This window comes from Coenobita brevimanus, chromosome 60 (genome assembly GCF_032717465.1).
Source record: "Coenobita brevimanus isolate Jiangsu-jjx chromosome 60, ASM3271746v2, whole genome shotgun sequence".
Classification (NCBI taxonomy): domain Eukaryota; kingdom Metazoa; phylum Arthropoda; class Malacostraca; order Decapoda; family Coenobitidae; genus Coenobita; species Coenobita brevimanus.
In genome coordinates this window covers 40,950,919-40,977,741 of record NC_137013.1, presented here as the reverse complement: position 1 = coordinate 40,977,741, position 26,823 = coordinate 40,950,919, and the positions used below count along the sequence as shown (strand labels likewise).

At 42.0% G+C, this 26,823-nt stretch overlaps 1 protein-coding gene across 1 annotated transcript; it reads left to right on the top strand.

Annotated features, from left to right (window-relative positions):
• The first annotated feature begins 431 nt into the window (after positions 1-431).
• Positions 432-24,751, top strand: LOC145403250 (uncharacterized). The gene is made up of 11 exons (XM_080275064.1): positions 432-563; positions 4,974-5,090; positions 6,227-6,415; positions 8,912-9,003; positions 11,726-11,895; positions 14,166-14,352; positions 18,257-18,396; positions 19,984-20,153; positions 21,972-22,121; positions 23,185-23,311; positions 23,670-24,751. Exons 1-11 carry the CDS (start codon positions 507-509, stop codon positions 24,683-24,685), a joined length of 2,415 nt encoding a protein of 804 aa, XP_080131190.1. The 5' UTR covers positions 432-506; the 3' UTR covers positions 24,686-24,751.
• The last annotated feature ends 2,072 nt before the right edge of the window (positions 24,752-26,823 follow it).

Below are 26,823 nucleotides of genomic sequence, written 5' to 3'. Positions count from 1 at the left end.
TTCGTGAATGCTTTTTCAGCAGTGTTCATGTTCATTCGCCAAACGTAAATCACCCTAATGGCATTGTGGGATATTAAGGGAAAAGTCCTGTCTGTGTTTATACGGTGAAATTGCTTTTATTTATTTATTTTTTGCCTGTAATGACCGACGTGGGTAGGTGTTCAGCGGTTTACCCTAGAGACCGAAGTTTACCCTAGATGTTTGGATTATTTTAGCTAACACATTCGGCATCAAGGGTAGCATGTAGGACATTCGTATAAAATTCTCTCAGTTTGTTTCACGTAAATGGAATTTAAATTTTAAATATTCGTTGGATGAAGGTAGGATATGACTCTGGTGAGGTGAAGGTGGGAGTTCCCCGGCGAGATTCAAGCAACCCGAACCCGTCCTGTGTAAACAGTTGGGTATTTGACGTAAACATCACTTGCATGGCGAATGCGGTCGTTGTGCGGTGTATGACATAAAGCTCCTCATTGATCTGTCCATCTTGGTAGAATCTTACAGCTATGGGCAACACAGACAGTATATTGGGCCACTTAGAAGTAGACAGGGAGAATAGTGAGGTAAGTTTCAATCCTTGGTTACGGTTTCTTGCATCTTCCAGGCTTTAACTGTCCGTCATGTTTAGTGCATACCGTATGGTTAAGAAACCTTTACCTTAGTGATGAAGGGAGATTTGATATACAAATTGTTTCGCTTCTTTTATGTTACCAGCACATTCAGACCACACCTTTCTCACAATCTAACAAATAATAGCCCCTGTTTTTCTGAAGATTTGTACATGTCCTCAATACACAGGACTAGTCTTCTAGAATGCATGCTATGACACCAGGTTGCTATAGTTGTAGCGCGTGACTCTGAGGTTGTTATTATCATGCCCTGGCAACCTACCATTCAAAAGTGTGTCTGATTTCATGTATAATGGGACGCATGTGATTAGTTTATAATGTTTGTGTATAATAATATTCGTGTATAATATTTTCCTGCATAATAATATGATTCATGTATGATACGAAATTGGACGCACTTTTGAATGATAGGTTGCCAGGGTACGATAATGTCAACCTCAGAGTCGTGTACCATGACTGTAGTAAGAATGAATAGGTTTTAGTTGTCATCACTTTGTATATTTGTGTGGAAATAGTGTTACCTAGAGCCAGTGTATAGAAAATGCTAGCCCTAGAGACTATCGGTAACCAAGTTATTCATGTCCATTGTATTAAGCTTTTAGTTTTTGTATAGGTTTAAATATTTTAAGAGTATATGCATAATATTGTATTTCTCACAGATTTGCTTAACAGATTAAAGCTTTTCAGAATGCCAGAGCATGGAAACTGTAGGGGACCCCCATCATTATAATTTACCATTTTATTTTCTCACCAAACTGTAACCGAATGATCGTAGTGATTGATATTAAAAGTGGTAATTCTTTACCAAATGGGCGCATCTGGGAGCGTGGTGTGTCTGTCGTCGCAACAGCGAACGCTCGACCTTGATCAGTCAGTTCCTTTCGTGCTGTCATAGAGTAAGCATGGCTGCTCCAATCTCAGTTTGCACAGGGGAAGAACAACAAGCAGTGATCCATTTTTCGTGGGCTGAAGGTGTTCCAGGAGCTGAGATTCATCAAAGGCTTTCAGCACAATATGGGGGACAGTGTTTTGACCATGGCGGACCGTGTAAGAATGGATAGCGAAGTTCAAAAATCGTCCGAAAACTGTTAAACATGACAAAGGAGCAGGACGCCCATCCGCATCCACTACTGAAGACAACATTGAGCAAGTCCATGCTACAATTCTGACAAACCAACTTGTAACTATCGATGGTTTGGCAAATCATATGCAAATTAGCCATGATACTGCATATGAAATCATCCAAAACAGGCTTGGCTTTCATAAAGTCTGTGCAAGATGGGTCCCTAAACAATTCACCGAGAATCACAGTCACTATCGTTTGAACATACGTCAATGATCGCTGGACCCCTGTGGTAACGAGTGCAATGTTCTTTTGAAAAGGATAATCACTGGAGGTGAAACATGGGTCCACCAATTGAATCTGGAGAGTAAACACCAGAGTATGGAATAGAAACACCCGCAGTCAGTAGCTGCACTCCCCTCCCCCAATCAGAACTCAGTCTTCTGCAGGAAAGGTTATGCTCACAGTTTTGGGGGACTCACAAGGACCAGTGCTGGAACATTACCTGGAGAGGGGCTCAACAGCAAACAGTGCATATTACAGCAAGATGCTGTGGAACAAGCTAAAGCCAGTAATTCGAAGCAAATGCCGAGGTCTGTTGTTGAAAGGTGTTTTGTTTTTGTATGACAATGCATGCTCACATACACACTGTTCAGTTGCTTCAGGAACTGGGATTTGAGATTTTAGAGCATCCTCCGTATAGTCCTGACCTCACTTCCTCAGATTACCATCTGTTTGGTCCTCTCAAAGACTCCTTAAGAGGTCATCAATTTGCCATGGACCAAAATGTGAACGATGCGGTGCATGTGTGGCTGGAAGACGAACCAAAACATTTTAAAATTTTTGGGGAGACATGTTCCGAGTTATTGAATGCTGGACCAAGTGCATTGCAAAGCAAGGGGACTATATTGAGAAATTATGTACTTTTAAGTTGTTGGTGGAGAAGAGAGAGAAATTGAGGAGATGGAAGGAGCACTTTGAGGATTTGTTGAATGTAGAGAGTGAGAGCAGTGTGAGTATAAGTGGTTGGGGAATGGCTGGGAGAAGAAGAGATGAGAGGAGGGAGGAAGAGATCAGTAGGTCGGAAGTAGTGGAAGCGATGAAGAAGATTAAGCTGGGAAAGGCCCCAGGAATTGATGGAGTGTGTGGTGAAATGCTTAGGTATGGGGGTGAGATTGTTGTGGAGTGGATATGGAAGTTGTGTAGATTGGCTTGGGAAGAGGGAAGGGTTCCAGAGGACTGGAAATCAGGTATAATTGTTCCTCTGTACAAAGGAAAAGGGGAGAGAGAAGTATGTGGTAACCATAGGGGTATTTGCCTTCTTAGTGTGACTGGTAAAATATATGGTAGAATACTCATTGATAGGGTTAGGCATATGACAGAGGAGCTAGTTGGAGAAGAACAAGGGGGATTTAGGAAGGGAAAAGGGTGTGTAGATCAGATATTTGTTCTAAGATGTTTAGTGGAGAAGTATCTAGAGAAGGGAAGGAAAGTGTACGCTGCCTTCATGGACTTGGAGAAAGCTTATGACAGAATAGATAGGAAAGGTATGTGGAAGGTATTAAGAATATATGGAGTGGAGGGGAAATTGTTGAGTGCTGTGAAGAGTATGTACGAGGGAGCTAGGGCTACGGTGCGAGTGGATGGTGAGCTGAGTGAGTTCTTTGATCTCAATGTGGGACTGAAACAGGGGTGTGTAATGTCTCCATGGCTGTTTAATATATATATGGATGGGGTCGTAAAGGAGGTACAAGGTAGGGCAGTGGATGTGGGGGTGGCCCTAATGAATGAGGGTGAGATTTGGAAGCTTCCGGTGTTGCTGTTTGCTGATGATACAGTATTGTTGAGTGCAGATGAATGGGAGTTGCAAGGTTTGGTGAATGAATTTGGGACAGTGTGTAGGAGGAGGAAGCTGAAAGTTAATGTAAACAAAAGTAAAGTTATGGTGTTTGAGAGGAATGAAGTCACAGAGTGTGCAGTGAGGTTGGATGGTGAGGATATGGAGAATGTGAGTGCATTCAAGTACTTGGGTAGTGTGATGAGTAAGGATGGAACTTTGGGGGATGAAGTACGTGAAAGGGTACAGCAGGGAAGGAAGGTTGTTGGCACACTGAAAGCAGTGATGAGAAATAGGGAGGTGAGTATGGAAGTTAAGAAGTCACTGCATGATGGTATTGTGATCCCTACCCTGACGTATGGAAGCGAGGCGTGGACCTTGCAAGAGGGGAACAAGTCAAGAGTGAGAGCAGTTGAAATGAGTTACTTGAGAGGAGCATGTGGAGTGACATGGAGGGACAGGTTGACGAATGAAGAAGTGAAGGAACGTTGTGGGGTAGATGTGGATGTGGTTGAAAAGATTAGGAGAAATACACTGAGGTGGTTTGGACATGTGGAGAGGATGGAGAATGAAAGACTGACTAAGAGGGTGTATGTAGGTGAGGTGGAGGGAGGGAGAGGGAGGGGTAGACCGAGGATGAGGTGGAGGGATGGAGTTGAGAGGTATATGAGGGAGGGGGGGGTGAGTTGGGGGGAGGGGAGTCAAATGGTGGGTGACAGAGTGACTTGGAGGCGTTTTGTCTGCGGCCACCCTTTGCGGGATTAGGGCGTCGGGCTATAGATAGATAGATAGATAGAAGTTCTCTACCGTTGTTTAGATAAACAATTATACAAAAATTGCGGATAATTATTGACTCACTATCATATATTATTTCTGTTGAATTTGGGCATCATAATTGAAATACACAGAAACTTAATCTCTGTCATAAAATTTTCATCATTTTTCAATGGACGCTCTCATACAGCTTGTCCATATTATTGTACAGTACAGTACCAGATATACTGTTTGAATCTCTCTATCCCCTATCCTCAGAACCCCTTACCTCAGACCCATCTCAGGTCTTTATATGGTTTGTGTTTCTTCGATATTGTGCCTTTTTCATCATTGTTTATTAACCTCTCCCTGGCTGTGTGTGTTTTTTTGATACTTAACAGTATGTATGTATTTAGTGGGTTTAAACTGTTGTAAAATATAAAATTTTGATTTATGAGTAGGGTGCCCAGTACCAGTTAGGATAAATCCCATAGGTTGCGTGCTTTTGTTATCTTTCAGTTTCATTATCATGCGTTAGGTGCAGTACCAAGTATGCACGATAACCAAAAGATCATTATAATTTTTTACTTGTACAAGAGCCTAGTTAGTACATTTTTGTTATATTATGATGTAATGTCCTGCTTGTGACAACAAGTGTGCATGTTATAACAATGTTATGTTCACTGTGCAGGTGTATGAGGACTGGACTATGGCCCCAGGTGACCTGGAAGGTGTCCCAGTAACAGTGTTCTCAGCAGCCCACCCGCCATCCTCTCGTAAACGGCCGTACATAGAGCGAGCACTGCAGGTTGGTAGCAGTTCCATGCACTCCTGAATTTTCTGATTACAGTAGCCTAGTCTTGGGTACCCGTGGGTTACAAGGGGTATTGTGAGACTGACTCTAAGTATTACCATATACTCAACCCTTTTCATGCAGTTGCTGCTCTTTCTGTTTATAGCCAGCTAACAAAAATCTGGAGGTGGTGGCCATACACAGAAGCTACAGATTGCCTCAAATTGGATGTGTTTAGGCATTGTACTTACACTTATTCTAACTTTTAGTGATGATTGGCTGTACTCTTCATATTGTTAGAAGTGTAAATTCAGTTGCATATCATGGCTAATTTTCAGAGTGTGCCCTATTGCTTATTCAGTGATCAAATTAAACTAAAAATGCCATGCTTCTTAGCAAGAAACTCTCATACTGTACTGTGTTTGCATATAGTACAGATGATGTTTTGAATCAGTTGAAAGTTTAGCCATACAGTACCCTAAAGCCAGCTAATTAGCCCACCTCCCGTATTTTGCCAGAATTGTTAGAAAAAGGAGATCTCTAATATGTTTCAGCATGAATTTTATGTACAGTATACCTTCTTACATAATGACTATTGAACTAGTTAGCCCCCTACTACTTATGTTACTAAGTATACAGTTTGATCATTCTCCTAATTTTGTGCTTTCTTTGTTTTTGCATGCTATGTCACTCCCATATCTTAGGTCAGATGTAGGGTTGGGATTATGGACAAACAAAAATACAGTACAGAAAAAGGTTAATAGACATGTAGACACTGATAACACTGCAGTGGCATTGATTAAGTGTATGGGAGACTTTTTTGGGGGGGAGGGAAGAGCTAAACAATCTACACAGTATGGTACCAGTAATGACCTGCAGTTTTTCCAGCTACTACCAGATTATTTTTCTTAGCATAAGGAAGATCACTTGCAGTGAAAAGAGTTAATTGTGCCCAGATCACCATTCTCTGTAATAACCAGTAAATACCTGTATAGTACTTATAATGGGAGTGAGTCATAGTAAGAGGTGATACTAAGGCTTGGAGGTGTTACTGTTATGATCACCTGGATGAACTGTGGGTTTGTACATCATTGAATTGATAAATAGACAAGTAAATAGATTGATAACCTGACCTGTTTTAACTTCCACAGGCCAGTCGAGTTTACCGACACCCTGGTCTTCTGAAGTACCTAGACGGGGCAGTGGTGGGAGGAGAGGTGGTGTTGGTGATGGAGAGAGCCACCCCCCTTCTCCACCATGATCTAGACTCCCTCTCACCACTCCACATTGCTGCTGGCCTTCTCTCAATTATTGAAACTCTTGTCTTCCTTCATGACAGAGTAAGTACAGTAGTTGGGATCTTTAACCCCTGCAAGGCTGATTATTTGGAAGACAATTTACCTCCTCTGAGTTATTGTTTAATAACCAATGTAAATTATACGTGATATGAAACTTGCAGCTTGACCTGTGCAGACCTTCATTGTGCGTCATGTGAGGTCTGCAAGGGTATTGTAGTAGTAGTAGTTGCAATCCCAGACCCATCTAAGCATGAACATGGTGGACTGCAGGCTGAAACTGCCCTCCTCCTACCGTTCACCATCCTCCTTTTGGGGGATAGGGTGGGAGTTGAGTTTTTTTTTTTATAAATGGGCAGTAGAGCCACCCAATCTTATCATTGCCACCACATGGTGGTATTCCTCTCCAGCATCGTAAGTTTGTATGTTAGGCTGGATGTCGTTTTCATTCCATCGTCTGTTGTACATGGATAGACTCACTGTATGTGTATATGCCGTATTTGTGTTAGTAGGTGTTATAATGTTTAAGTTAGAGCAAACTTGGAGTAAAGGAGACACAAGTACTTCTCAGTCCTACTACCATGTGGTTTTATTCTGTTACAGTGCTACTCACTGTTAGTACCTGACAGTTTTATTCAAGTTATGGGAGACCTTCCATAATGAAGGACTTAATGTTACTTACGTGTACACAGCGGATATCCTGAAGCTGGTGATAATGGGATATGGGTGACTTCCTGTGCTGTGTTTATAATTATATGCTCTGTGCAATAGTTTATTTAAGGCAGATAAATGCCAGCGTCAGCATCCTTAGCTACAGTGATAGGCAGCAATTGGTTAGTCATATGTGACTGACCTATAAATTAGAATTATCCGGTAAATGTATGTTAAGGTCATCTGTCTGTCTATCTGACTATTACCAGATGCCTTAACCCTGTAAAGGGTGGCCACAAACAAATCGCCTCCATGTTGCCCTGTCCCCCACCATTTCACTGCCCTTCCCCCAACCCACACACCCCTCTCTCGGTTTACCTCTCCCCTCCATCCCTCCATCTCATCCTCGGCCTCCCCTGCCCTCTTCTCGCCCCCCTCCACTTCACTCATACACATTACCCTTGTTTCTTTCTCGCTCTCCATCCTCTCCACATGGCCAAACCACTTCAGTTTATTTCTCCTAACGCTTTCTATCACATCCACATCCACACCACAACGCTTCTTCACTTCCTCATTTGCCAGTCTTTCTCTCCATGTTACTCCACAATCTCCTCTCAAATAACTCGTTTCCACTTCTCTCACTCTTGACTTTTGTCCTTCCAGCAGGGTCCCAGCTTCACTTCCATATGTTAGAGTTGGTGAATTGGTGTCATAATACTATCATGCAGCAACATTTTTACTTCCATGCTAATAGTAGGTGGGGGTGCTCACCATCCACTCATTCGATGTAATGCTGCTCTTGGGTGTCTGTCCTTTCCTCTCTTCCTTCCTTGTTTCCTTCCTTCCTCTTTGTCTTTCTTTCCTTCATTCTTTCCTCTTCCCTCTGCCTACGGGTGACTTTACACTCCCTCTTCTGTCTTTCTTTCCATCATTCTTTCCTCTTCCTTTCTGCCTGTGGGTGACTCTGCACTGAGCGACAAGCCTAATGGTTTCCTGTACACTAGGAAACCATTTATTACGCTGGATGGTAACCATATAACTAAATTATGGCGCCTGGTGGTTTAATGAGTAATTAAGGCACTCCAGTTGGATTGAGCCTGTGTAGGTTTATATCCAAGGGATGGTCGGAGTTTATTGGTCCCATAATGCCACTCTGGGATGAGTGAGGCTGGTCACTCATCTTAAATGTTAGTGCCAACTTGCCTAGCCCTGGGCTCCTATGCTGCTCAAGGGGCAGCATAGGACTGGATGATGATGACTCACTTCCCAGTTTCTTATCACTGCTTTCAAAGAACCAGTCACTTTTTGTCCATGTTCACTATAAACAAAATAATTAAAAAAAAATACATATTGTGTGGTCAAGTCAAGGTTTCGGAGGCTATAATGGTACTGGTATCTGAATGAGGGTTTGGCCCATTTCGTTAGGTGTGTTGTTGATAATTACTTCTTTCGTGCATTTTCATTCCTGTCCAAGGAACAATTGATAATCACCATATTCACAAACCTATACAGACCCAAAGAAAAGTCTTCGACAGACTGGTAGGCATCATGCCTTGACCCTATAATTGTCAAATTCACACCTTAACACTGTATCATACTGTATAATGGGAAATGGGTAAGGATGATCATGATGGTGATGTTTTACCATTTGATAACAGTGGTCTAATAGTAGAGAACTTGATTAGAGATAGCCATGCTATATTTACAGCTTTTCAAGTCCAGAGGCAATTGGTGATTTTTCTTTGATATAAAATGCTGTCGGGGCCTAGGTCAGTTTTCTGTTACTTAAATTTTCTGGTCTGTGGTAGTCTCTTGCAGCCACCTACATCTTGAAAGGGGTAAAATATTTTTAGCCATTTTTGTACTGTATTGATAATGGTAATTTTTCAGGCAGGAGTGAGCCACAACAATGTGAGTGCGGCCAGTATTTTCATTACACCCGATGGGGCCTGGAAGCTGTGGGGTCTTGAGTATTCCTGCAGGTAGGTTTGCCGAGACTGACTGTGGACAACAGGGTATACTGTACATTGATGACAACCTCTTGGTAGAAAGCCCTTGGCCTGTTAGTGTGGACTTGAAGTTATCTAGTACCCAAAATTATGTTTGTCATATGCTCTTGATACCTAGCCTCTTCAGTATTTGTGCTTTCCTTTTTGTTTATCCCACCGAAATATTACACAGTATGATTCTCTCTCTCTCTCAGGCATACACACACACACACACACACACACACACACACACACATACACACACACACACACACACACACACACACACACACACACACACACACACACACACACACACACACACACTGTACATATATTATATACCGGTATTGTATATACTGTATATTATATGTATATTTATAAATACATATAATATACCACATGGGTTCCGTCAGGGACGCTTCACTGGCAATCTTCTCACCTACCTTTCAGACTCCTGGTCATCCTCCTTTCGGGACTTTGGCGAAAGCTTTGCCATTGCACTTGACATCTCAAAGGCTTTCGATCGAGTCTGGCGTAAATCTTTTAATTTCCAAACTGCCCTCTTACGGTTTCTATCCTGCTATTTGTGCCGTCATCTCTAGCGTCCTGTCTGGTCATTCTATAGCCGCTGTTGTAGACGGCCATCATTCTTTTTCTAGATCTACCAACAGTGGTGTTCCTCAGGGCTCTGTCCTATCACCAACTCTCTTACTTTTATTCGTCAGTGACCTTCTAAGCTGTACATCTAACCCTATCCACTCATACGCTGATGACTCCACCTTTCACCTTTCCATTCGGTTCTCGCAACGTCCATCTCAGCAGTTACTTCAACAAAGAAGGGATGAGGGTATGGCACACCTAATGTATGACTTGGCTCGTATCTCTGACAGGGGTAAAAATAATCTTGTTGTTTTTAATGCATCAAAGACTCAGTTTTTACACCTATCAACCCGACAAAATCTTCCACAGGTATACCCACTAACGTTTAATAATATTCAGCTTAATCCTGCATCATCCTTGAACATGCTTGGGGTTTCATTTACTCGGGACGTATCTTGGATAGATCGTATTACATCTCTTGTAAAATCTGCTTCCGAGAGATTAGGTGTGCTAAGCCAACTCTGTTCCTTCTTTACCCCTGAACAATTGTTGACTCTATACAGGGGTTTTATCTGCCCCTGTATGGAGTACAACTCTCATGTGTGGGGAGGCTCCCCACATACAGGTCTTCTCAATAGTGTGGAATCAAAGGCTTTTCGTCCCATTAACTCTCCTCCTCTTACTGACTCCCTTCATCCTCTGTCTCTTCGCCTCACTGTTGCATCTTTATCTCTTTTCTATCGCTACTTCAATGGTCACTGCTCCTCTGAACTGTCTGCATGCATTCCTCCACCTCTACGACAGGTGCATAGCACCCATCTAGCAGCAAACTCTCATCCCTTTTCTGTCCAACTCTCTAATGCAAGAGTTAACCGTTACTCCCAGTCCTTCATTTATGCAGCAGGTCAGCTCTGGAACTGTCTCCCTCTGTCTGTATTTCCTGCTTCCTATGATCTCCAGTCTTTCAAACACAGTGTGTCCAGGCATCTCAAAATGATTGGATCTTGAATTTGGCTCTCTCTTGTATTTTGTTTTTCTCTTGGAACAATAATTGCGGGCCCACGGCCTTTGGTTCCTTCTTCCTCGCATAAAAAAGAAATTATATATATATATGTATATACAGTAATATCAGGTTAATGCAGACTATTCTGGGGAAATTCAGTCCAAATTTTCAGGATAAACCAGTTTCCACACAGAAGAAAGGAAACACACCATCTAAAAAAAAAACGTGGATCTTGCCAACAAAAACAATCAAAATTGCATTACTGTCCATTGCTTTATTTTTCCTCTCCCTATGGTTTTGCTGTAATGCATAATAAACACCACAAAAGGCCTTAATTCTTATTAAATTTACAGTAGAGGCTGTTGAAAAATTAATAAAACAGCATATATGTACACAAATCGGAGATGCAACAGCACCTTTAACGTTCACACTCCTCACCTTCTGCGCTGAGTTGTCATGGTCCATGTTCTCAGTGTGCCAAAATCATCTCATCTCAATCTACCACTCCTCATCATAGCACTAATACATTCAAGTTCCATCATTCCTTTCAACTCTTCGGTCACAGTCTTAACCCCCCCAAGCGTCTCATTCATTGATACACTGCTCATTCATATAATCATTATCCTTTCTGTACATTTGAGCATACTAATATCTTCGCTCTTTACTGTCGAGGTCTCATTGTTGCACAGCATTACACTACTAACTACTCTTGCTCTATACAAGAACCCTGTTAGCACTGAGGGAGAGCTGTCTCTGTATTAGGAGAGACAACACCTCCCTGTACTTCCTCCAGCCACTCCTAACCCTTGCCACAGAGCTTGCACCAGCCCCATCTCCAGCACATAACACGTCCCCCAGATAACAAAACTCTTCCACACACTCAAGAGACTCACTAGCACAATCCATTCATGCCAGACAATCTCTACATACTCCCCCCACCTGTACCTAACTTCTAATCCATTGAAACCCTACCTTCATCCGTCAATTTGCATATCTTCCATATCCATTCAGTTACTACGGTTGTAAGAAATTTAGCAAAGATGGTGATGATAAATAAGAATTAATACACAGTTGGTAGAAGACAGTGCTAACTTTTTTATACCACTGCAGTTTTGGTGAATTAACCCGAGACCACGTGGAGCACATAAACAGCTACTGCCATGACCGGAGCATCCCACCCGATGACAAGGCCCGGATCTCACCCTCTTACCAGCATGCCAGAGACTCCTATGCTTTTGCACGCCTGGTTGAACATGTCCTCACCCCAGACACTCTTTCAGGTCAGTATCAGTCTTGTTATTCTATGGGCTTTATTATAAAAATTAACCTGTAGGCTATGGCAGGGGGGTTGCAAAACAAATTTTTGGTGTGGCAGTAGTTTAGTGACCATTGCAGAAGGACGTCAGATGTACTGCATCATCATCTTGGAAATATTACATACCTGTGAAATATTTTTTGCTCATCTCACCTTTGTTAAGGAGTTATTGGCTTTGGATATTTCCCAGTTGGTGGGAAACTGGCAGCTCTGTGAGCAGGACTCACTCCTGTTTAAGCCACAGTGAGTTGCCAGTTAATTGAATAAGCTATAACTTGAGTGTGACATGCTACTTCCAATAATTTATTTGCTCTTACCCTCTCTTCCCGTAGCCGCTATCGACTTTGCATTTAGTTTTATCTTCAAAAACTGTTTTTTTGAGACAGGTTTGAGCCTTCCTTGGGTGCTAATACCACAGTAAATGGATTAGGAAGTTCATGAATTTCATTCACAGTAGCTACTTTTACTTTGTTTCTGGGTTAAGCGCAGAGGATTAGGAAGAGAGATTATAGAGAACATAATGTCCCATAAAAACTATGCTGCTGCTGCTCCTGTGAGAAACTTCGTGGTGCATTTTTGAAAATCCTGCTCATGTTGCCTTTCCCCTTAGTTGACTTGTACGGTGAAGTCACATGCCTCAGGTTAACGAGGCTACTGGGCATCTCTTCCCTCTATCTGTTTTTCTGTAACCACGTGCCTAAATCCTGGTGTGTGTGCCCATGATCACATTGCCTTCGTGTTACTCTCTCCTATACCATAAGACAGCCCTCCCCTCATCCCTAACCTTCCTCATTCATATCTCTCCACTTCATTGTCCCACTTCATCCTCTGTCTCCCTTTTCCCTTCTCTCCCTTCACCTCGCATACCAGGTTATTTCTGTATATCATGTACACTTCACTATTATATTTTCTTTTCTGTTATTTATGAAGTCCATGTGATTTTTGATAAGACACACATAACATGCAAGTGGTTAGTAAGGTTTAATATTTAACAAAAAAAATGCAAAGGAAGAGGTGCTGGAAAACTTTCTAGGCTGACAAGGATGCATTACAAAATAATACCATAACATTTTTCATACTGCATTTAGCTCGGTTAATTTCGAGTACAGTTATTGGTAAAGATAGAACTTTAATAGACAGCTTATCTAATTTTCTATGTACTGAATAACAGAAATGAATGACATGTACCAGTATATGTATAAGGAATGCACCAAATCAGAAATACCTGGTATGTTATAACACTCCCATCCTCATCTAATGTTCACAAATTCATATCTCTGAATATTAGTGTGAAATGATGCCAGTGATGATTAACTCACCCATCACCATTTAGTAAAAAAAAAAAAGAAAAAATGAAAATAGGTTGGGTGATGGTGGTGATTATACCCCATTACTGCGTTAATGTCCACAAATACTGTACATCATTCACTCATTCATCCAGCCTGGTAGTGCCCCATCAGGGGCTAGGCTACTTAGTCTAGACATTGAAGGCAAGAATGATAGTATTAAACACAGAAGATTTTAAGCAAGGAAGAAGGAACCAAAGGCCAGAATCCACTGAAGCCTTGATACAAAACAGAGGTTTAACTGTGGCAGCTGTAAGTGGATTGCATGAAGTAGTATTAGTACCCACACTAACATACAAATGTAAGACTTTGGTGCCACTTGAAAATGAAAAGTACTATAGTGGTGGAAGTGGGGTTCTAGAGAAATGTTTGTGGAGTGAGAAGAGTTGAAATGATAAAAAATAATGTGAGTTGTGAAAGATGTGGCATAGAGTTGAAGAGGGCATGCCTGGATGATATGGTCATTTGAGGGTGGTGAAAAGAGTATATGTGTGTGATTTTCAAGATAGAAGGAGTCATGGTAGGCCAAGAAGGTGGGTACATATGAAAAATTTCTGTGAGAGAGAGATGTGGAGGCTGATGAGGCTAGGGAATAGACAAAGAGGAAGAGCTGGTTGGATGAATTTGTATAGAGTAGTGCATGACAAGGGTTTGTCATCTCCTTTTTAACTTTACACTCATTGGATGGACTGTGATGATGGAGCCAGGATTCCAGGAACATGAATGGTGAGTGAATGGATGTGGTGCCCATTTCACTGGGTATACTGTTTAATTTGTTCTACTCATTTATTTTCTGTTTCCCTGCTTTCTGGACACTGCATCACCCTACTTGTAGGTTAGAGAAACAAATGGGTTGATGGCGATTTATAATGATGGTCTGATTTTCCAGATGTGGCTGGAGCAGAGATGTTTCTGACAGAGGTGCAGGAGAAGGGTCTGAGTGAGGAATGGACACAACGGCCCCGTCTGGCCTCCCTGGCACAACATGCGTTCTTCACACATGATTTCCTCTCCATCTATCACACCCTCACCAACATACTCCTTCTTACCGACAGCAAGAGGGAGGAGTTCCTCAAGTGAGTTCAGTACTACCATATGTCTTGATATAATTTAAGGTGTGTACCAAAATATCAAAATTTTTTGTATATTTAGTGCTATAAATTGGATGAAAACAGGAAGCTACAGTATAAAAAGCTGTAAGGCTTTAGAAGGTTAACTTTTTGTTTTTGTTTTTTTCTGCCCTTGGTCTGTCTCTAGGGAAGCCCAGATATATTGATGGGGTTAATGGAGGCTGTCTCTAAACCCCGCAGTTGGAAAATTTGCTAAGCTAAATAAAATCATCTAGAGATACAGTAAAACCTCTATATAATGGACTTCAATAGACTGGAATTCGTTTTTATCGGACTTGAAGAGCTATGGGACTAAATTCCTGTTTATTGGAAAAAGTCTGATACAGCCAGAAGCAGTCCGGACTGCCTGACCACTTCAGCTATGTTCACCACAATAAGGTAAATAAAAGCCATATTTATCAGTGTAAAGTATTATTATACATATTATACCATTTGATTAATGTAGTGAAGTTATAACACAGTACAGTACCACAAAGGTAGTCAAAACAGTTTAAAAAACCATTCATGTGATATGGACTAATGTCTGGTTTATCGGAAAAAGTCCGGGTTAGCAGGGGCAAGTCCGGTTGTTGCTTTTATCTGAATTTCGCATTTTTCGGAATGGTTTGGGCTCCAGTTAGTCCGTTATAGTGAGGTCTTACTGCAGCAGGAATCGAGAATAAAACGTCATCTAATTGAGGGGCTTCAGTGTTATATATACTATACTGGTGTGTGTGTGTGTGTGTGTTTGTGTCCATGCATGTGTGTGTATGCCTGTGAATGTCCGTGCATGTGCGTGTGTGTGTGAGCATCCATGCGTGTGCATGTGTGTGTGTATGTGTGTGTGAGCATCCATGCATGTGCATGTGTGTGTGTGTGTATGTGTGTGTGAGCATCCATGCGTGTGCATGTGTGTGTGTGTGTGTGTGTGTGTCCATGCATGTGTGTGTGTGTGTCCATGCATGTGCGTGTGTGTGTGTGTGCTTGCATGCATCCATCTGCACATACTTGCTTGCATCCATGCAAGTGTTTGTGTGTGCATGTATGTATGTATGTGTGTGTGCCTAAATGTTTTTTTTTTCCATGAGAAGTATTTTATACGATAGTAGCCAAGCCTGAAGTGCTGTATCTTAAATAGGGTAATAAAAGAGCAGCTGTTAGTTTTACCTGTCATCCATCACTAATGCCATCAGGTGCATAAACCTGTCACTTTAAGTGACATGGACTGTAGTAATTGTGCTCTATACCCCTTCGCCTGTTGTTGTGGCCCCAGGCTCATCTGGACATAAACCTGGTGGACTGCAAGCTAAAGTTACCCTTCTGTAGTCAGCTGTCCTCCTCTTGGGGGATAGCGAGGAAATTAAAGGACATTGTATAACCAGGAAGTGGCATCATCCAATCATTGTTGCCATCACTTGAAGGCTTCCCTCTTCAGCATCAGCGTTTAACCCTTTAACCGCGGGTGTCATTCCAGAGTGACGTTGCAAAAACTGGACCAAACCGCGGGTGTCATTCTCGAATGTTTGTGAATATTTTGAATACCCCGCGTTTTTTCCGTGCGCCAATTGTTTCAAGGGAGAGTAGCTATTAAGTTCTTTCACTCCAGCCGACCCCCACCTCCCTCTTCCCCCCCCTGGGGCCCCACCTCCCACCCCCTGGGCCCCCCACCCCACCCCTGACCAAGCGCGCATCAGTATCTGTCCAGCTGTGTGAGTGACAACACATGTTGATGTGGCAGTGAAGTGCAGGCAATTACAGTGCCTTTTACCTGCCTCAGTGAACACAGAGTGGGTGTTTATCGTATGTGCAGTGTTCATATATGTTTATAGTATTATTATCAGAATGAGGTTGGCATTTGGTAATGGTGTATGAGCGAAGGTAATGATGTGTGAGCAAAAAATAGTGATTTTACACCCCTCACTTCTAACGGCACTGCCCGTCCTGTGAAAGTCAACAAAGTCATGAAACCTACATCAATGGAAAGCTGAAGGTTAGTACTTTCTAATGGTACCTTATTTTTTTCTCTAGCTTTATTCTGTGCAGAGTTATTAAGGTTTAAAGGTTTGTTTACATTTGGCTGAAACCCCCGCGGGAGAGGACAGTCAGACCAAAACAATACCCGCGGTTAAAGGGTTAACCCTCAAGCGGTTAAGTTGGGACTGGATGGTACCATATTTGTTTACTTATTAGTGTGTGGCAGTGATATATACCGTATGTATATATATATATATATATATATATATATATATATATATATATATATAGGGTTTATTGCTCACGTAATGCCACTCAGGGATGAGTGAGGCTGGTCACTGTCATCTTAAATGTCAGGACCAACTTGCCTAGCCCCGGGCTCCTAGGCTTCTCATGGGGCAACGCAGGATTGGATGATGTATGCATGTATATATATACAGTAGGCTCGCACATTGAGCGAGAGATTGGGCTGTCCACAACCTCGCGCAGTGTGAATTTGCACGCTGAGAATACATAATCTTATGGGAAAAATTACATATGGGCGGTACCCCCTAATACCTGGACATTTTTTGGCCCTTTGAGACATAGTAAAGATCAAATTTTTCAGACATTGTACTACAGATATAGCTACAGTAACAAAAATATGGACAGTCACTTTAACAACAGTAGACAATAGGCCTGATGGACTTAAACAACAGGGGTTCTGAGGCACGACAACGCACTTACATTGCCCCAGCCACCACCTCGGCTGCACGACGCATGTTTAATGGTTGCCAATGTTGTATTATTCCAGGCTTTGACAAAGAAATTTACAGCCTGTCGAATGTTACATTTCTTCCAGAATGCAGCAACAGTCATTATGGTGGGGGTTGCATGTATGCCAGGTGAAGCAGGTGAGTCAGGTGGGGCTGTGAAGGTGGAGGGGGAGGCGGCTGGTGAGTCAGGTGGGGCAGTGGAGGAGGAGGGGACGGCGGCAGGTGAGTCATGGGAGGTGGTGAGGCGAGGATCCTCCCTCTCCTCCTCGCTACTGCTCACATTTTCGGCAATTTCCTTCATCTCTTCTTGCTTGTTTGTTTCATTCCTCATCTTGTTATGGACGTATTGGCAGTATAACAACTTGGTATTCACAAAATAAACGTCATTATTATAGAAACTGGGCATTTATTCTAACTTATGTTATTGCCGAAAACGTAAAGTTGTTATTGGCGAGATCTTACTGTAGACTCCTCTTGAGCACCTTCCCCACGAGCCTCTAGGTGACTATTGGCGTGTTGTGCAGGGGTGAGGATCACGTACTGATGGAAAATGGCGTTTTTAAGCCACTTCTTGCCGCTACCTCGTGTTTTGTGAAGGAAACTCGCGCATCCAAGGTTTTTCGTTATGATTTTTGGTCACTCGCGCACAATATGATTCGCGCACTGTGATGTCGCGCACTGTGCAAGCCTACTGTATATATATGTATGTATATACTGTATATATATTCATTCATTCATTGCCAGACGCCATGTATCCCAAATGGGGTGGCCAAGGCTTAGAGTTAATTGTTTTACAGGGAGGGGCACTGATCCTCCACCAACCCCACGTGACACGTAGTGAGCATATATATACTGTATATATATATAATTCTCTTTCTTGTTCTTCATGTTGATGTGGTTGTGAAGATATATTTGGAGCCATGAATGAATGCTTGTGTGGCTCTTTTCACCTAGGACCTTGTTGGTTACTCCCTTGTTTTTGTGCTGTATCATTCTCATTCATGGAACCATTCTACCCCACTGAAATGCAGTGAGGGAAGTTGGGTTGGGATGATGATAGCTATAATGAGGATGTTGATTATTTATATAAGGTGATTTTTTAAATGATGATGATAACACTGATGATATGATGTCTGCTGCAGGTGCTTGGGTGAGCGTTTGAAGCAGTACCCCGAGGAGGTGGTATCTGGAACACTGGCTGGTGCATTGCTGAGTCGACCCCTACTGCTTCACCCGGCTGCAGCCTCACACCTTATGCCCATGTTGCTCATACCTCGCAATGGTCAGACTCCACTCGTAGTTGTTGTGGTCCCATGTTCATCCAGTATGCGAACCTAGTGGACTGCAAGCTTAAGTTACCCTTCTGTAGCCCACCATATTCTCCATGCAAGGGATAAGGAAGTAGTTAAGGTGGTTGAACTGCAAGTTACATTAGTGCCTCTGCATAAAGGCCTCCCTCTCCAAAGCATTAAAATTAAAAGCATTAATCAGTATTCTCATTCAGCATAAAAAGCCAGGGCTATTGAACAGCCCGTTCCTGGTAAAGCGAAACAAATGACAAAACTGAGTGAGAGTGAGGTTGGGTTTGCAGTGAGGTAATGGGAAAGACAGTGGAATGTAGTAAGGCATTACAAGGCCCATAGCTTTGTGTGCTGGGGAATACCCATCATTCCTTTTGCCTGTACTGTATCTCCTTCCTTCCTCTTCTGTCATTCTTTCCTTCATTCTTTCCCCTTCCTTCTGTCTATGGACGACTCTACACTGAATGACAAGCCAAATGCTTTCCTGTACAGCAGGAAACCATTTACTGTGCTGTCTGGTAACCACATAACCAAACTGTGGCACCTGGTGGTTTACTGGGTAATTAATGCGCTCCAACCGGATTGAGCCAGTGTCAGTTCATATCCAAGGGGTGCTTGGGGATTATTGCTCACAGAATGTCACTGAGGGATGAGTGAGACTGGTCACTTTCATCTTAAATGTCAAGAGCAACTTGCCTAACCCTGGGCTCCTACGCTTCTCATGGGGCAACACGGGTTTAGATGGTGAATGGATGGATTTTATTTTATTTTTTTAATGGTTGTGTAGAGGGTAAGGGGATACACCCTGCTCATTTCACCAGGTACAGTGCCCTTGCATCCAAGATGGGTTTGTCGAAGATGGAGACCATAAACAATAATCCAAAGTATTGCTGTAATACGGTTGCATATTGTCATCTGGTCATGTGATGAGCAAGTGGGGCTTATTTTTGTCTCCCTCATCATAGACGTTGTAGACGCACTTACTGGGTGTTGCACTCAGCATTTGCTCCTAGGTTATTGCCTATCCTTACGCAACCATGCCTAGGAAACCGTTTGCTAACTCCTTGAAGTGCCACCATCTATCTCAGGATATTAAGCTGAAGATAATTGAGCTACTAAGCTGGAGATAAACTCAGAAACACGCACTTTCAAGGTGAGGAAATTTGTTTTGGTGCCAAAACAGGTCTAGGTTGATGTTTTTGGGGGCACTTTTTGAAGATTTTGTGACAATTTTTTCCATAAGGTCTTGTGTTGGTCCAAGACGTTTTTCGTCTTAGACGGGACCCTTAGGTGACAATATTACTGTCTTGGACGTGAGGGTACTGTAGTTGTTCAGTTTATTGTGTTCTTAATTGTATGCTTTCCTTTTCCTGTTTCTGGATCTTACCCTTCCCATTTTTAGTTTAAAGTAGGGTTATGGTGATGGCTTGCTTTACGTAGGTGTGTAGTACAGTATTTTCTGCCATAGAATAAAATGTGTTTCCTGGTTAATTTACGTCTAGTTTGTGCTGGTTCATTTATGTACAATATGTGGAACTGTATTCTTAACAATGTAATTGGTTTTGCAGGTGAGAGTGGAGGTGGTGGCTTGTTCACTAAAGAAGTGTTTCAGCGAGACATTGTGCCTCAGGTGATACGTCTGTTTGGTGAACATGATGCCACCGTGCGCACTCTCCTCCTCACTCACCTCACTCATTATGTCACCCTTATACCACGACACATCCTTGCTGACCAAGTGGTGAGTCAGTAACTGGAATCCTGCTTTGTGTAATTATTGTCAAAGAAGCTGCTGGAGAGGAACATCCTCATATGATGGCACTGATATAACCAGGCTGCTCTACTATAGCTTCCTCCCTGTTCTTCAAACGGAAGGTGGTACAATGTTGGAGGGGAACCTTGCCTGGAGTCCACTGGTTTCACATTCAAATGAACCTAGGGCCACAACAACAACTATGTAAACAAGTTTATGAGTTTTGATTTCAGTATTGTCCCACCTCTTTGTGCCCCTTGCTCTGAAGAACTGGTTTTATCATGAAAGATGTTCTTATTCTGGAATTTCCGTTGTAAGTTAGAGATATTAGGTTAAGAGGATGAAGATAAGGTGTTTGTTGTAGTAATTTTAAAAAATAGTATTGAACAACCATGATCCAAAGAAATGTTACCCCCATAAGGTCACTTTTATCATCATTTCTTACTGCCACAGTAGTTGGTGAAGGTGGTGACCCAGTCATCGTTACCATCCCATCAGCTTACCAGCATGTATACCAGTCATTGTTACCATCCCATCAACTTACCAGCATGTATACCATCTCCTTGTTTTGATACTGTCACTGTAAATACCATGGTCAGTTCAACTGAAGTTAGCATTATCATTGTCAACCATTGCAGCAGTAAGTATGTATGTTGATGAATCTGACCCAAGAGGGGTAATGTTTCTTTGGATTGTGGCTGTATGTAAAATTATTGCACTTAATACAAAAAGTCAAAATTTGCACACACCCTTGAGCATTAGACAAAACAGCTGGTTTATATGCAGTAAGGTAGAGAGCTATATAGGAAACATAAAAGTTGATATTAAATTATAATATGGAGCATCAGGATGAGATATTTGGTTATAGATAGACTATTGTACTGTTGAATTTAATTGGTAGGTGGGGGTGCTCACCATCCACTCACTCGATGTAGTGCTGCTGTCGGGTGTCTGCCCTTTCCTCTCCTCCATCCTTGTTTCCTCCCATCCTCTTCTGTCTTCCTTTACTTCATTCTTTTCTTGTCCTTCTGCCTACGGGTAACTTAACACTATCCTCTTCTGTCTTTCTTTCCTTCATTCTTTCCTCTTCCTTCTGCCTGTGGGTGACTCTACACTGAGTGACAAGCCAAATGTTTCCTGTACACCAGGAAACCATTTACTATGCTGGATGGTAACCATATAACCAAATTTTGGCGCCTGGTGGTTTAGTGAGTAATTATTGCGCTCCAATCAGATTGAGCCGGTGAAGGTTTATATCCAAGGGTGGTTGGGGTTGATTGCTCATGTAATGCCACTCAGGGATGAGTGAGGCTGGTCACTCTCATCTTAAATGTCAGGACCAACTGCTTAGCCCCAGGCTCCTACGCTCCTCATGTGGCAATGTAGGACTGGACGATGGATGGATGGAATTTTGTCATGTATTGTAATATGATACTTTACAGTAATGTTTATTATCTATTGCTCTCCCACTTTTTTGTTTCCTTTCACTTTCCCTGTTTATGGATCCTACATCACCTCGTTTTTTAGTGAGATGTTCAGAGGATGATGATGATGTGTACCTTTTTTAATAATAAGTAAGCATCCATATTTATTTTACAATGTAGAAGGATGGGGAGATTGGAGAAGATAGTGGGAAAAAAAGTCAGAATGATTATTGCCTTTTGGACATCTCAGTTGCTGGAGGTTGTAATTTTGGGAGGTGGTAGGAATAAAGGTTAGTATGTTTATAATGATTTCCTTATTACATTTGCTAGAAATCAAGAGGTGGGGGGACATGAGGATGATTATGAGTTGTTTTTACCACAGTTGCCAGAGGTCCTGCTGGGCATCCGTGACAGCAGCGAAAGTTTGGTGGCGGAGAGTCTGAGGGCGCTGGCAACACTGGTTCCTTTGCTTGGTGCTGACACTGTTATTGGACACAACCGCCATGCACTCTTCACCACCGCCATGCCTAAGGTCACCTCAGTGCTTCATTTACACCACACAATGTTATCACCATTAGCTTTGTCACTGTTATCTTCATAATCATGGCCATCATTGTATTAGGCATCCTCTCATCACCCTCTTCCCCTCTGTCACCACATCATCATTCTCTTAACACCACCACACCATGAATGTTATCACCACCATCGTCCTATCAGCGCTTACCACCACCACCACCACCACCACCACGCCAAGAATGTTCTCACCACATCATCAGTGCTTACCACCACCACCACGACACCACCAGTGCATACCACCACCATCACTACCCCTTCATGAATGTTCTTGTCACTGCACCATCAGTGCTTACCACCACCATCACCACCACACCATCAGTGCATTCCACCATCACCACAACACCATCAGTGCGTTCCACCACCACCACACCATCAGTGCATACCACCACAACCACACCATCAGTGCTTGCCACCACACTGTTAGTGCTTACCACCACACCTTCAGTGCCTCTCTACCATCATATAGCAGGATTAGCATTATCCATCATCCACATAATCATCATCCTTGTATTCAGCATCTTTTTGTCACCAGTCCTCTTACTGTAGGATCATCATCATCATTATCATTATTGTTGTGGTCTGGTTGTCATACCATCACCACTCCTTTCACACTGTGAAACATCTTTGTCATGGTTCTGACTTACCGGATAGCTACTTTACACATTTCATCATGCATCAGATGAATGTACTGTGCCTATAACAAACCTAGGACTCCAGAAATGTTAAAATCTGTCATGATTATTATTTTGGTAGAAAACATATTAAACTCTTAAACACTGTAACTAAAGGGTTAAAGTACATATGTGGGTAAGTGATACAATTTAATTATCATCCAGGTTTTGTCTGACATAATGTCATTTCAACTACAGTAATACAAATCTCAGATGGTTTGGCTTTCTCATGATATTTTCCCAAACCCTCAGAAGACTTATGTTGTGAACCATGCATATTATACAGACCAGTGTCTATTTACAGTTCCATCACAGAATGGAAACTGACATTTGAGTACATGTTAACAGGCTGCAGCAAGTTTACCGACATGTAAGGGAGTGTCATCACAATTTACCACCTCTAAGGAGACAGTGGGTAACAAGAGCAAGGCCAAAAAAACTTCAGCAGCATCCTCTGTATCACCAAAGTTTGCAGGTAAGCTTTTATTATTATTATTTTTTTTTTACAACTGGAGTGGATAAGCATTAGTTTCCTGTGAAATGCCTTGGTTGTTGAAAATAGATAAGGAGCTAATGGTAATATTGTTAGAATTTTGGGTTCCAGTTCTTTAATTAGCCATCGCAGTGAAGCTTATTACAAAGAAGCACATGCTATAGAAATGTATTTAGTCATTGCCATACTCTCTAATATAATTTTATGTTTTGTACTGATATCATTGAACCCTTTGGCTAGTAGCATTTCTTTCAGTTCAACAAATTCTAATGTTCTTAGCCCGAAAAATAGGCCATGTGCACCGGCTTCAGTGAAAGAGTTAATGATGGTATTACTACAGAGCCGCCACCACCACCCCCTCCACCACGCTCCATATCACTGCCTGCGGAGTATGTGAGCAGTGAGGGTCGGTCTGATGCCACATCCCTTGACGATCTCTCCCTGGATGGCATGGTTGCAGCACCCCAGATTCCTGAACGAAGCTCCCCAGATGGTGGTGAGGACAGTGGTGGCCCCCTGTCTCTGGCACCCCCACCCCCACCTCCGGGCAGTGATGGGGAACCTTGGTCATCAGACTGGGAGGAGATGCTGGACACCCCACACCAGGACTTTTCTTCGGTCTTACTCACACTTAACCGCCACTCACCACCACGGGAAGATGGTGACTGGGAGGTTGATAAAGTATTCGAGGATACAAACTTGTATAATGGAACTAGCAATGATGTTTATTCAAACCCTTCAGAAAAGAAGAGGCCATCAGTCAGTAGCACTAGTACAAGTGGCAGTGTAAATGTTAAATCACCACCAGGTTCTGTCAAACCAAGCTCTGGTATGAAGCTGAAGGGCATGGCAAAGAAAGAAATACCAGAAAATCATCCTAAGAGGACACAGAGTCTTGGGGAGGAGTTTGATGTGTTGGCCATCAAAGTGAATAAGAAACATGACCCTGAGTTGGATCTGTTTGCTGATCTGACACCAAGTTTCAGCACCAAGAAGTTTGACCTCGAGTCGATGCTGCTCGAGGCAGACAGTAAGTTGCATGGTGGTCAACAGAGTGCACCGCGGATTGTGTCAGTGTCAGAAATGTTAGCGGCAATTGACACAAGTGAGGCAGATGATGCTTGGGGTGATGAGGCAGGGTGGGATGACCAAATAGATTTGTCACAAATGTCTTCTTTCCCCTCAATAACTGCCTCACCTGCTCAGCAGCCATGTGGAGACACAGGATCAGTATCCATGTCAGGGGATCACCTAATCAGTCCACAAGTCTCCAGGCCAGCAGGAAAAGATCTAGTGCGGGTAAGTATTGGTGGTTCAAAAGATGGTTGGGATGATGGTTGGGGGGATGACTTCTAAGTTTAACCCCTGCACTGTGATGTTGTCTTTTTAGTATCTTCTTGTTTCCTCTTAGGTAGTTTTAGTCAGGAAGGCCTCCTATAATGAATGATACTGTGCATGGTAGTGGTGATTGTGTCCAGCTTCTTTAGCTACAGCAAAAGTTATCCCTTGAGTTGTTGTTTTTGCGTAAGCCAATCAGACCTGTTGACCACGCAAGCAACTGCTTCTGCAGGGCTCTCCTTACATGTATGGTACAGTACAGTTTATACACCATGTAGGGATCTGGAATCTCCTTGTGGTAGACAGTGCCTCATTAGGGTCCGACTCATAGTGAGGCGCAGGGAAATATGAGGTTTGGCTCCCAGGTGGACACCACAGGTGCTCCACCCAGGGTGCACAGTACCACCACATGTAGGCTGTTCATTAGCACCTCCTAAACTGAGTAAAATTGTTGGTGACAAGATAGAAAAAAAAAAGTCTGCATCACAGTGAAGTCATTAATCTTCATGCTGTTTCATGTGTCGTATACCTCCTAAATATCGTGATAAGATATTTGGAATGTATATTGTGTACTGTATGTTTATAAATGTATTATGACTGCAGGATGAAAAGAAACTTGCAATGTCTTGTTGTGTACTAGTCACTGCAGAGATTTTAATTATCTTTATAATAGTTTATATGTCAGAGGTTGATATCCAAGTCAAGAAAATTTATTCTTAAGTGACTTGGAGCAAAAATTGCTGTCATATCTGATTGTAAAGAGTACTACAGTCAAACCTCTTTGATCACAGTCAGTTGGTCCGCCAAACTACCACAATAATGAAAACTAGCAATAACCAAATAAAATAATGGGAGTACATTTAATTGGTTTGGGCCTCACAAGCTTTCTTGGACTGTTGTGCCTAGGCTAATGCCCAAATAACATCCCATGGATAGATTGGAGGGACTGCTGGATTGGTGATGTTTACAACGATTTTGCAAATTTCGGTTTCGTTAGGATTCTTTTCTCACTTCTCATAATTAGCAAACTTTTTTTTTTTTTTTTTTTTTTTTTTTTTTTAAATAAAATTTTCATAATTAACCATTCCTAACCATCAGTTTCTGTTTTTGCAAAGATGATATTTCTCAGAATTATAAAACATTTAACATTTATTTATATTTGTCCTTAAATACTGTAATTATGTCATCATTTTTCTCGGATTTATTGCCCCAATCAAATCCAAAGCTTGTCTTCATCACTGATATCTACTGCGGCATTTTATAAGGGAGTGTGGAGTGCATAAAGCATTACAGTATTACATATCATGGCTGTTGGTGTGGGAGGCAGGTCATTGTGAGGCAAGTACTTCATTGCAAGGAGCATGGTATTTCTGGTGCTTCCTTTGATATTGCTCAGTTTTTCTCATTGTTTGATGGCACTCAACACAAGTTTGCCCACAGTATTGAAGGTGATGCATTTTCCCATAAGACTGCGATCGAGAAAACCACGATAATGAAACCATCAATCATGGAGGTTTGACTCTTGTAACATTTCATATGTTCATCAAAAATAAGCTTCATTTCACTCATCACTATCCATTCATCTCATCAGCATTAACTATATTCATTCCACAGTTAAATGTACAGGAACAGTGAGTTAAAGCTCTGATACAGTATTCATTAAATTACTTTATAGTACAGCATATGTTCTCTGCAATGGAATACTGTGTGAGCATCCCTTTCATTAATCTGAAGTGTCTGATGGTCCAGGCATTTTCAGATTTACATAATTTTCTCAGTATCAGAAAATTCCCTGGTTTTTGGATTATTTATGCTAATGTAAGCATGTATAATGCAGCTTAGTCTTCATGCATGAAAGATTTATGCAGAGGCTTGTCAGGATAAAATGAATATAAAATATCTAATTGTAGTAATATTATACCTTCCAGGAATTGAACCTGGATCCATCAAATGATATACTGGGCAATTCCCACATCATATAGGTTTTCAAAAGGGTTTTTTATATGTGTGTGTGTGTGTGTGTATATATACTGTATATATATATATATATATGCCGGTATACATACACACACATACAGAATATGGCGGTTGAGGGGGCTAGGTTTGTAATGGAAGAGTTACGAGGAAGAATGGGACTTGGGTGTATTGGTGTGATG